This window comes from Bubalus bubalis, chromosome 3, assembly GCF_019923935.1.
Source record: "Bubalus bubalis isolate 160015118507 breed Murrah chromosome 3, NDDB_SH_1, whole genome shotgun sequence".
NCBI classification, from domain to species: domain Eukaryota; kingdom Metazoa; phylum Chordata; class Mammalia; order Artiodactyla; family Bovidae; genus Bubalus; species Bubalus bubalis.
In genome coordinates, this window is record NC_059159.1 from 29345010 (window position 1) to 29357782 (window position 12773).

General features: G+C 41.7%; 1 protein-coding gene across 7 annotated transcripts in view; it reads right to left on the reverse strand.

Annotated features, from left to right (window-relative positions):
* AKAP10 (A-kinase anchoring protein 10) overlaps positions 1-12773 on the reverse strand; it is a 41204-nt gene that overhangs the window by 15413 nt on the left and 13018 nt on the right. For all 7 annotated transcript variants that reach the window (XM_025280507.3, XM_044939183.2, XM_044939181.2 and 4 more), the window contains exons 5-9: positions 7238-7336; positions 4375-4459; positions 3526-3649; positions 2260-2396; positions 359-503 (exon numbers count right to left, since the gene is read on the reverse strand). In XM_025280507.3, the coding sequence (XP_025136292.2) occupies positions 359-503; positions 2260-2396; positions 3526-3649; positions 4375-4459; positions 7238-7336 (590 nt within the window). The remainder of the gene's footprint in view (positions 1-358; positions 504-2259; positions 2397-3525; positions 3650-4374; positions 4460-7237; positions 7337-12773) is intronic.

Here is a 12773-nt window from a genome sequence, read left to right on the forward strand (position 1 = left end):
TAAAAGCTATAATACAGTAATAACAGCAGTTAACATTCTTTAATGCTTACGATGTGTCAGGGGCTATGTTACTAGTAAGCACTCTACATGTCTTACCTCACTTTCATCCTCAAAACACTTCTGAGGTAAAGTACCTGTATGAGCCCCACCTCAGAGAGGAGGAAGGACTTCGGGAGCTGCCTGGGTCCCTCGGCCTATAGGGTTGAGATTAATACACACCAAGCCAGACTCAAAGCCTTTGCTCTTAATCATCATCGCAGTATTTCAGTTGTCTACTGTTGTGTTTCTCCACATTTCATTTTCTGACTTACACCAGGAAAAATTTACTATAGTTTAACACTTCTGGGGTTTTGGTTACCTTCTCCATGGTCGTCCAGGCCTGACGTAATGGAGTTGTGAAACAGTTAGGGAGTGGCCCACCTTCCCGGCAAATGTTGGATTCAATTTCCAGTCGCACAACATCGTCGAACCCAAGAGGGTGTGTGGCCTGGAGGGAGAAGTACCTACAGCAGAAAGACGGCCAAAGTCAACCTGTATCCCAGCAATCACAGCGCCTTCTGGCACTGACTCCAGAGACCCTTCTACGAGGCTCGTGCAGACCTAGGCCTACAGAGCTGGGTGGAGGGCAGCCCTGCAGCGACCTTTCCTCCCACCACATCTGAGCATTCTGCGGCTTCCAGCTCCTCTTCACAACAAAAATACAGAAAGGCTAATGAAACAGGATATTAGGAAAAAAAAGAAAAGCGAAAGAGTAGGAATGGGTCAAGTCAAATTTGGCATAATGACCTTGATAAAACAATAGTGCTGGTGGGCGTCTTCGTTTGAAAACGGCTCCCGGTTTGGACACGGGACCCAGGGCAGACGGTGCCCCTGCAAGGGGTGCACTGAGCTCCGCCAGGTCCTCACTGCTGCCACTCATCTGCTCCAGCACAGAAAACCCCGCTTTCTTGTTATCAGTATTTTCTTAACAAAAAGTGAGCTTCCTCCCACCTTGCAACAAGTAAGTTGGCAAATATTCCTCCATGCTTTTAATTGTGGGGCAACACATAATAAAAATTTTTTTTGGCCACACGATGCGGCTTGCGGGATCTTAGATCTTAGACCTGGGCTTGAACCTAGGCCCCAGATTCAATCCCTGAAATCGCAGAATTCTAACCACTGGATCATGAGGGAACTACCCCGAATTTCTAAACGTACACATCTGCCATGTTAATGTCCATATAACAATGTTTCTTGTACAGTATTTTCCCACAAATATATTATACTAAAATAAACACTGGACAAACATTAGAACCGCATCCAAGTCCTGCCACTTATCTGCCCTGTCACTTTGAGACATTCATCACCCGTGTGGGCCCTGGTGTTGTCATCAGCAAACTGGGAAAATCAGACCAGACTCTCACCTGGCTATTCATCAGGATCAACCAGATGTCTTTAGAGAGAAAGATTCCTGGGTCATACCTCAAACCCGCCGAGTCAGAATGTCTTCCACCAGAGGGCAGGAAACTGTTTTTGGCAAGTTCCTAGGTGGCACTTCCACTGACAGGAGCACGAGCACGCCTGGCGGGCGGAAACCCCTGACCCAGACGCTCTCAGCTCTCTGCCAATCCCAAGGTCCCATGATTTTTTTCTTTACCCTCAAGCTGTCTTCTTAGCAAGTGCTTGTGGATACAAACATCACACTGCTTGTCTTCACAGAAGGAGAAAAGCTGGATGAAAATGAGGAGCAGACACAGTTTCCAATTCCATTCCCTGTCAGACTGTGCTGCCATCTCATCTTCAAGGAAAGCTAATGAAAAACTGCTCTCTGCTAAGCGGTCAGTCTGGCTGAGTAGCCACTGAGCCCTCTACAATATATTCCTGTTGGTTTCATCTTCTTTCATGTCCCAACCCAAGTTTTCAATCACCCAAAGCGCCAATGAGTCTGCTCATGCCGGTGCCTCCTCCAAGAACATTCTTCCCCACCTTCTTTGGCGACAGAATCCAATTCACTCTTCGGGATGCAATCAAATCTTCCTTCTGTGAAGCCCTCAGTGACCTCCACCATTACTGATCTGCATGCTCCCCACACAACCCACTTTCCCACCAGCAATTTGTGTTCTAGGAACCCCCACTTTGCACACACCAGTAAACAGCTCCTCTGTGGCTCCCTGAGAGCTCCCTGATGGCAGAGACCCAGGTGACCCACCTTTACTACCCAAGAGCACATGAAACGCTCAGTATCTGCTAAGTGCCAAAGTCCTCCACCACCTGACTCACTTGTCGTATAAGATCATGGCGTCATTCTGCGCCTCCTGTCCGTCATACTGCCCTTTTTTGGCAGCGAGCTGAGACTGGAAGTTGTCTGCTGCCAACCAGAACTGTAGGATATTCACTGCGTCCTCTTTTTCCATGTACTGGGAAGTAAACATACAAATGAGGAAAATCAGACTGAAAATCTGTAAACAGATTTCTCTCACCATTTCTCATCTATATATAAACACCAACTATTAAAATACAGGACATCAAGAGAAGAAATCCCCACAAAACCACCCACTCCCCAAAGATCCACTTGCTCAGTTAATGCCAGTCAGCAACTTACAGTCATCTGAGATTGAAAAATATTAAAATATTGTTTTAGGGGGGAAAAAAACAAACCAAACCAACAAACAACTCCCCCCCCCAATCAAAACAAGAAACAACTCTAAGCAACAACAGAAACCCTACCACCACACAGCTGAAAGCAAATTTCAGTGAACAGGAGTTAAAATTAAAGGTGGATTAGTGGTTCCTTGCTGCCAAGCATACAAAAAATAAACCAAATGGACCCAATCTCGAACACCTGATTGTTTCCACCATTCCACACGGCCACAGCAACCTGAACAAATGCTCAATTAAACTTAAGGTAAAGAGAGGGGGTGAGAACTTGAATCAGCTAAGTAACTATACCCTGGTGAGGAAGTAGGATGCAGGTATGGGTCTAAGTGACCACTCTGTGAGACTAGGAACCCTCTACCCTGACTTCAGAGTCACTTGCTTTGTAACCATTTCATTAGCTGAAGCCTAACACACCCCATCACACTAAACTGCATGCCTCAAGGAGATGAGTTTACTCACTGCTCCTTGCAAATGTTTCGCTGGGTAATCCTATCACATGGCTAAAGTAAAATGATGACACAGCAGAAAATTCACTACTTTCCCTTCTCTCTTCTTAAGTCTGGTCTGCAAACATTTATGCATTGAAATCAAGTATCAAATTCCGTGGTTTTAAAACAGCTCTAAATAGTTAAAAATCTGCATGCTCTTATAAGCAGTTTAATTAGATTTTTCAAAATTATAGTTATTTTACACTGAATTTTCAAGTTCTCTTTAATGCCATTCAAGTATTCTTGCCATTAGATACAACACAGTAATCGAGGTATTTAAACCCAACTGATGTGTTTACAAATAACTTGTCTCCTCTATGTTATTTTCCACAGGCAGGGCCCCAGCATTTACAGCTTAGAGGCTGGAATCTAAGAGTGTGAAAGGAAATGCAGAATTTACCTCTGAGAAATAAAAGAGGGCTGACTCACAGAAGAGAATGTCAGCCAGGTAAACAGTTCCACTGGTCAGCACTTCAATCTGGTATTTACAGAAATGGTGACTTCGTAGAAACTCACTAAAGTGCCTGCATGTGGACAAAAAGGTAAAATTTGAGGGACCGACCGAGGAAAGAGCTCTGCTGGGAAGCACATACTCTTTCCGCGCTGTGCCCGCTGTGCCTCACAGCCTGGGTCAGCATACCCTCCCTTCCCACGGTGTCTCCTTGACTCTTCTCCCTGCAGCAACCTCTCCCCTCTCTTACTGGCTTGCAGCTCCCCTCTAGCATTGAACACATGCTACCTCCTACTGCAGTAACCAAGCAACATGCCCTGTTACTCTCAGGCTGTAATCTCCTTCAGCAGGTACTATAGCTAACTGTGCGCAGCACCCTTTCCACAAATCTTAAATGAAAGAATGAATACGGAGATTTTTTTGAGGGCATGTGGATTTAGTGCTACGGCATCCATTAAGGTTACAGCATGTACTAACAATCAGGATATCCACCTGAAGACACGTGTTGTTTAAGCAGATACCCTACAGTCACAATATCCCCCAGTGACTTCAGAATTAAAAACAAATTCTTTTAACTTAAGAAATATCAAAATTAAAAATACAAATCTGTTTTACTTTTACTAGGATTTACATAATTTGTATTTAAAAGAAACCATTGCCCAAGATAGTTTGAGAGGATGCCTCTAAGATCCTGTAAACAGTCAAAGTATTTAAACCCTCAAAGATAACTTGGTTTTCTCCTGAGACTGAACCGAAATTCCCAAGACCATAGAATGTGGGAGTGTGAAACCGACATACTCGTGCTCCATTGCACTGAAGACTATGGACTGTGCAGAAACGAAACAGTTGGGATCCACCTGCCCGTCTTCTCCACAAATCTTTGCTGTAAAAGAAATGGTAAATAACTTTTTCTCTAAATCCAAACTATACACATCTGCAAATCAAAGCAGGCAATAACTGTAAAGGCATCAAGATTAGCAGGTTTTAATGCAATTAAAAGAAAATACAGGTAAACAGCTGATCATGAGGTAAGGAATGTCTTTCTAAGCATACATGCAAAAGCAAAAATCAAAAGATTCAATATGAAATTAATTTCTTTAAAACACTCCTAAAACAAAACAAAAGGGCAGACTGAGGGAAAAGAGTTGCAGCATATATGACAGTTTAAGAATGATAGATTATTTTCCTTCATGTATCAAGAGCTCTTACAAACTTACAAGAAAGTCTCAAAAGAAAAATGAACAAAGGACAGGAAAAGAAAATTCACTGAAGGACAAATATAAAATGGCCAATTAAAAACATATGCATGCTCACTAGTAACCAAGGAAATATAATAATGGATTACAATAATGAAGCACATCACCTTTTGTCTAGTAAACTGGCACAAAATCGTTTTAACAATCCATTTGCTTAATTGTTTAATGATACACACACTTGAGCATGGGCATGGGAAAACTGACCCTTGTGTTAGTGGGCACATAAACTGATGTATTTAACTGGGCATATAAACTGGCAGTTTCTAGCACAAGCTTTAAAAATGAACATATCCCCATTCCTCAAAATATGAACATACCCTTTCAATCAGCAATTCTATTTCTAGGATGGTAACCTAAGGAACTATAGATTTATGAAAAATAGTTATCTCTTTATCAAAAGCTCTCTCCTTTTCTCAGCTACCCCAGTTATCAATTGGTACAAACACCTAAAGGAATTGCTAGCGAACGATTTCCAACATTCTAATCTGTTCAGACACCTAACAGTTATCATTAGGCACAGGTGGTCTTGGGAAGTCTAGAAGATGGTAGCAACAAATTTTCACATAGAAAGAGAGAAACAACATAGAAAACCCCAAAATTCCATGACGACACTTGGAATGAAACTGGTTGAAAATTCCAAAACACAAGCAGATAGGGACAAGCCACCAACAGCCACAAGGCCCGTGTGTTACAGGCGTCTGTGTGGGAGAGGAAAAGGGAAACACAAGGGCAGCACCTGTTAGCCTAACACAGACAGAAGGTGTGCACTGGGAGTGTGGAGACTGACAGAAGAAGCTTAGCTGAGATCGGGAGGGGACCTGCTATTCCCAAATAATGAGTAAAGACCCAAAGAGCCCCACGCTGTGAAGAACCTGCTAGGAGAGGAATAACAGGCTATACTTCATAAATCAAAACACTTAATTTTTGCAATCAAAAACTCAAAACTGAGTAATGCGACTTAATAGGAATATCAGTTTAGTTCAGTTCAGACGCTCAGTTGTGTCCAACTCTTTGCGACCCCATGTATCGCAGCACGCCAGGCCTCCCTGTCCATCACCAACTCCCGGAGTTCACTCAGACTCACGTCCATCGAGTTGGTGATGCCATCCAGCCATCTCATCCTCTGTCGTCCCCTTCTCCTCCTGCCCCCAATCCCTCCCAGCATCAGAGTCTTTTCCAATGAGTCAACTCTTCGCAGGAGGTGGCCAAAGTACTGGAGTTTCAGCTTTAGCATCATTCCTTCCAAAGAAATCCCAGGGCTGATCTTCAGAATGGACTGGTTGGATCTCCTCACAGTCCAAGGGACTCTCAAGAGTCTTCTCCAACACCACAGTTTAAAAGCACTTCGGCGCTCAGCTTTCTTCACAGTCCAACTCTTACATCCATACATGACCACTGGAAAAACCATAGCCTTGACTAGACAGACCTTTGTTGGCAAAGTAATGTCTCTGGTTTTGAATATGCTATCTAGGTTGGTCATAACTTTTCTTCCAAGGAGTAAGCGTCTTTTAATTTCATGGCTGCAGTCACCATCTGCAGTGATTTTGGAGCCCAAAAGTATTATTTGCAACCCGTGAATTGCAGCACGCCAGGCCTGACACTGTTTCCACTCTTTCCCCATCTATTTCCCATGAAGTGATGGGACCAAATGCCATGATCTTCGTTTTCTGATAATAAATATCTATTCAATGTATAATGAACCACTTTTATCTGTGACTATAGGCATACTTGAGGTCTTTCTGATACAACACAGTAAAAGCTTTCAAAACATTTAAAAAATTACGACAGAAAAATTTATATACCTATGCACGATGGAAAAAAGAAACAATTTTCAGAAGTGCTGTTTGTTTGCCCTTACTACTGTGAAGCACTTTGATTTTTCTAGTCTTTTTTTGGAAGGGGGGGGCGGTGGTGGTGAAGACCTAAGAGGAGACTGGTCCTAATCTGCAGCATGAAAAACACTGCCAAATAGCCTACCAGGTAGGGTCTGGTTCCAAAGCCTAACTCTGCCATGTCTGAGCCTTATCGAGGGCAAATGTTATAGACAGCAGGTGTGCACTGGGAGCTGTTACCTTCTCTGTGGTTCCTCACTTATAAAATAATAACTGTATTTATGCTAAAAGGTTCTTTAGAAGATTATATGAGTTTGTCCAGGGGAAGTGCTTAGAATATTGTCTGGGACACAGTAAGTACTCAAGTAAACATGTGCTACTATTTTTCAAATCAAAAACGAATAATAATGAATAAGAGGGAAACTTTTTCAGTGAGCAACAGTCAGATATAATGAAGTACACTGAAAACAAGACACGGAAGGGAGATGCTGAATTTCATATTCATGAAGAATTCTCTTAATAACCAAAAAGAGGCTTTTTTTTTTTTTGGACATAGCTTCAAGCACTGCTTACCTATGATGTCATTTCTCATTGCTTCTGTAATTGGTATCGGTTTAGCAGCATCTGGAGATATGTATTTGGTAAAAGTATTCACTGCATCTTGCTCTATACCTGCAAGGGAAGACAGGGACAATTTCAAAACCAAAAAGCAACTTGCACCAGTAACGGAACATATTCACCAACAGCAGGGCTTTGCTGTGGACCCAAGCACACACACAAATACGCAAATAGATAGTTTATTACAAATAAATATATTTGTAAATAAACTTAGGACAAAACAAGCCTCTATCACAAAGTTGCTTTTACACCCTTTGGTTGGTGGAGCAGAGGAGTTATGAGGAAGCCCCCTGCCCTCCCCACAGCTAACAAGCTCACGAGAAACAGCAAATACTTATTCTCACACACCCTCTTTCCGTATCTCCTCTCCAAAGTTGGAACCTGAAGGATTTACACAGCGGGGGCTCAAGTTATTTACAAATTCATGTTGAAAATATTTTACCAAATTTCACATTCACGAATACATTCATCTGACCTTCAACAACCCTGGAAGGTTAAAATAGTGAATCTCAAACTTTCTGTCTTGGGACTTTGAAATCTTAAAAATTACTGAGCTTCCATTTATCTGAGTTTTACCTATAGATAGTAAGGTATTGAAAATTAAGATGAAAAATTATCCAGTTTAAATGAACAATATTAAATCTGTTAAAAGTTAACATAAACACCATTTTTTAAAAATAACTATTTTCCAAACTGAAAAAATTAATAAGAGGATGACATTTTACATTTTTGCAACTCTATTTTTCTTGATAGCAAACTGTTAAGATTCTTATATCTGCTTTGGCATTCAATCTGTTGTGCTTTTCTATTTGGGTCAAATATATATAGTGCTATCAGGATATGAAAAGAAATGTATGTATATTATATATATTAGTGTGTGTGCGTATGTGTGTATATATATACACAGTGTGTGTGTGTGTGTGTGTGTGTGTATGTTGTTGTGTTAGTTGTGCAGTCATGACCCTATGGACTGTAGCCTGCCAGGCTCCTCTGTCCACGGGATTCTCCAGGCAAGAATAGTGGAGTAGGTTGCTACTTCTTTCTCCAGGGGATCATCCCAATCCAGGGTCTCCTGCATTGTAAGCAGATGCTTTACCATCCAAGCCACAAGGGAAGCCTATGTGTATACATGTGTGTATGTACAGTTTCTGTCCTGGTTCCTGGCACAGAGTTCCTAAAACCCTTGCAGCTTCCTGAGTTACAGTAGGGGCCAGAGGGGCATCATTTGTTAATCATAATAAAGCTCTTTCAAGCACAGGAAAAGTTTATGGACACCAAGTGACTTGTGCAGAGAGGGAGCTGGTTGCCAGAGAAGGAACCAGAACTCCAGCCCCACTCTCCAACCTCCAGGGAGGGTGGAGGGGGTTGTGGACCATCAAGCCAATCACCAACAGCTAATGATTTAATCAATTGTGCCTACATGATGACACCATAAAACCCTAAATGAAGCAGCTCAGAGAGCTTCTGGGTTCATGAATGTATCCATGTGCCAGAGAGGAGATCGCCCCAAACCCACAGAGACAGAAGCTCCTGCACTTCAGATCCTTCTGGACTTCACCCCGTGGACCTCTTCATCTGGAAGCTCATTTCCCTCCTTTATAATATCCTTTTACATCACTAAACATATATAACATGTTTCCCTAAGTTCTTTGAGCCTTGACAGCAAATTACCGAAAGAGGAAGAGGTAGTGGGAATCTGACCTGCGACCCATGACCGGCATCTGAAGTGGGGGACACTGTTGTGCAACTGAGCCTTTAACCTGCAGGGTCAGCACTAATTCCAGGTAGTGTGAGAATGAACACTAGGTTACAATCCAATGAGAAGGGAGAACTGCTTGATTTTGGACAGACATTGCTTTGCTGTGAACAGATAAATGGTTTTCTTTATATCAAGAATATCTGGCCTCAGAGCTGTGAAAAGGAGTATTTTAATAGCTTTCTGAACTGTGGTTATATTCTTCTTTGATCCTCCTTGTGCGTACTCAGTCATAACCCCAAGGACTGTGGCCCACGAGGCTTTTCTGTCCATGGGATTTTCCAGGCAAGAATACTGGGTAGGTTGCCATTTCCTCCTTCAGAGGGATCTTCTGGACTCAGGGATTGAACCCGTGTCTCCTGTATTGGCAGGCAGATTCTTTACCACTGCACCTCCTGGGAAGCATTCTTCTTTGATACTATATCCAAAACTTGAAAAGTGGTAGTTTCTTAAAAGTTAATCAGAATGTAGAATCAGAAACCAAATTAATAAACTGGTTATAATCTGTTACATTAGAATCTACTGGTCTATGTACCATGTTCAACGAGTTTTTTTTTAACTAATAAGTGCTTTTATAGTATCATATATTTTCAAATATTTAAAAAAATATTGGTTCACTAACTTATGAAGATCTTACAGATGTTGATAAATTGCATCATATAGTATAAAGAAAGAAATCACATCATTAATATCACCAATGATCTTTTCAGAACACTCTTTAAACCTGTCAAAGCATGTGGTAGTGAATGGAAGTTTTCCAAATTCGAAGTTTCATTTGAAAACTTACATTTTATCACTGGGCAACAACACTGCCAGCTGTTTTCCATGAAATGACAACTCATTTTACATGGCCAGAATTACTAATAACAAAACTGGACAAAAGCAGTGTAAGAAGACTATAGACCAATATCCATCATAAACACAGGTGCAAAAATGCTCGACAAAATATTAGAAAATCAAGTCCAGCAGCATAAACAGACTAATACACCACAAGCAAATGAGGCTTACTCTGGGAATGCAAGCTTATTCAGTATTTTTTTTTTTTTAATCGATATAATCCCTCAGACAAAAGAAGGGAAACCACATGGTCATATTAAATGGCACAGAAAAAACATTTGAGAAAATTCAACACCATTCATGATTTAAACAATTATCTGTAATCTTTTAAACAACTCTCAGTAAACTTTTAAGAGAAGGGCGCTTTATCAACCTGATACAGGGCATTTACAAAATCCCATAGCTAACCTCACACTTTATGATGAAAGCCTGAGTGCTTTCTAAGATCAGGGAGAAGACAAGAATCTCAGGCAATCTACACAAAAGCTCCAAGAAATAACAAGTGAGTAAATTAAGGCACAGAACAGAAGGTCAACATATAAAAGTCAATCATATTTCTATATACTAGCAATAAAAAAACTATAGAAACAAAAACTTTCTAAACATATTATTTGTACTAGTACCAGAAAAGGGGGAATAACAAAACATTAAGGATCTGTACATTGAAAACCATACAATGCAAAAGAGAGCAATCAAAGAGGTAGGTATATGGAGCAGATTCAATCTACGGCGTTTAAGACTCAATACAGTTAAAAACGTAAATTCTCTCCAAACAGACGATGATGACTACTACTACTACTATGTTGCTTCAGTTGTGTCCGACTCTGTGCGACCCCATAGACAGCTGCCCACCAGGCTCCCCCGTCCCTGGGATTCTCCAGGTAAGAACACTGGAGTGGGTTGCCCTTTCCTTCTCCAATGCATGAAAGTGGAAAGTGAAAGTGAAGTCGCTCAGTCATGTCCGACTCTTAGCAACCCCATGGATTGCAGCCTAACAGGCTCCTCCATCCATGGGATTTTCCAGGCAAGAGTACTGGAGTGGGTTGCCATTGCCTTCTCCCACTACAAAGCTACACCACTTTAATTCCCCAGCAGCATGTGAGACAACCATGTTCATGATGCTATTCATATCAACTATAAGCTATAAAAAGCTTACACCCCTTCAGGTCAACTTCTGTTCATTTAAAAAATAACTTGTGATAGGCAAAGCTTTCTGGATTTCTCGACTGCAGATAAGGAACTGTGAACTGTAGGAGCCAGTCCAAATCAAGATGGGCAAAAGCACAAGAGAGAGAGGGCATTTACCCGAGAAAGCCCTTCACCCCCATGAGACACGAGGCTTGCACTTTCAAGGGCAGCTGCATGGGACCCAAACGGGGTAGAAATTAGACCCAAACCAGGCAGAAGGCCCTAAGAGTGTACAGTCCATGGTGTCTCAAAGAGCTGGACAAGACTGAGCGACACACACACACGGAAGGCCCTAAGAGGGCAGGGCCTGAAGAAACCAAATACACACACAAAAGGCCCTAAGAGGGCGTGCGCACGTGTGTGCGTGCACACACACACACACACACACACACACACACGCACGGCCGTTAAGAGGGCAGGAGGCCCTAAGAAGGGAGACACAGACACACACATACACACACACAGCCCTAAGAGGGCAGGAGGCCCTAAGAGGGCAGGGACGCACCCCCACCCCAAGACAGAAACTTAGACACACACCCCCATCCCTCCCCTCCGCAAGATAGAAACTTAGTTTTCAGTGGTACCAGGGTAGCAATGAAGCGGGTCCTGGATGCCTGGCAAAAGCAAATACAAAAACATTCACAAAGAACCCAATCTAATTAGAGTCCCTGAAGAATTACCAAAGATAAAATTCAAAGACATATGTATTCACAGCCAAAACCCACTAAAACCACAGCCTACCAGAAGTGTGAACCTGCAGAAACAAACCCTGAATCAGATATACAAAAGCTGTAGGCACTGGGGTTATGAGATACTGAATACATGTTTAATAAATTTAAATAAATAAAAAATGGGGTCAAAAGTAGGACAGAGGGATAAAGGAACAAGAAACTAAAAAACGACCAGGCAAACCTGAAGAAAAATATTTCTAGAAATGGAAGAATTTGCTAACTTTTAGATTAAAATAACACTTTAAAAGACTGATTCAATAGCAGTTTAGATCCATTTTAAGAATCAACAAACTAAAAGATCTGAAGATGTTACTACCAATCTGAAAAAGCTACATACTACACGATTCTAAGTATGTGACATTCCAGAAAATGCAAAACTATGGAGACAAGAAAAAGATTAGTGGTGGCCAGAGTGAAATGAGTGGGTATATAGAGATAAACTGGTAGAGCACACAGGTTTTTAGGGCAGTGAAAATGCTCTGCCTGGTATCACAATGGTGGTTACAAGAGGTTATACACTTCCCCAAATTCACAGAACATGTAACACCATGCGTGAACCCGAAAGTAAACTTTGGGTAATTGTGATGCCCCCAGGTAAGTTCACTGGTTGTAACAAGTGTTTCCCTCTGGTGGGGATGTTGATAATGGGGAAGGCGATGCATGTTCAGGGGGCAAAGGGTGTACAGGAAACACCTGTAGCTTCCCCTCAATTTTGCTGTGAACCTTAAAAAAAAAAAAACTGCCTTAATAAAGGCTTAGTAGGGAAAAAAAAAGAAAAAAGCACACAAGGAAAAATAAAAAAAGGAATGTAGATTTGGACCTTTGAAAAACAAAGAGAAGATAAAAGAGATGATAAGCATGGGTTGGAAGCTGTCTAATCAGAATTCCAGGATAACTGAAAAATGAAGTGTGTAGCTTTCAAGCTAATAGAGAAGAAAAAGGAAAAGAGGAGCCGCAGTCCAGACTCCAGGATTTGAAG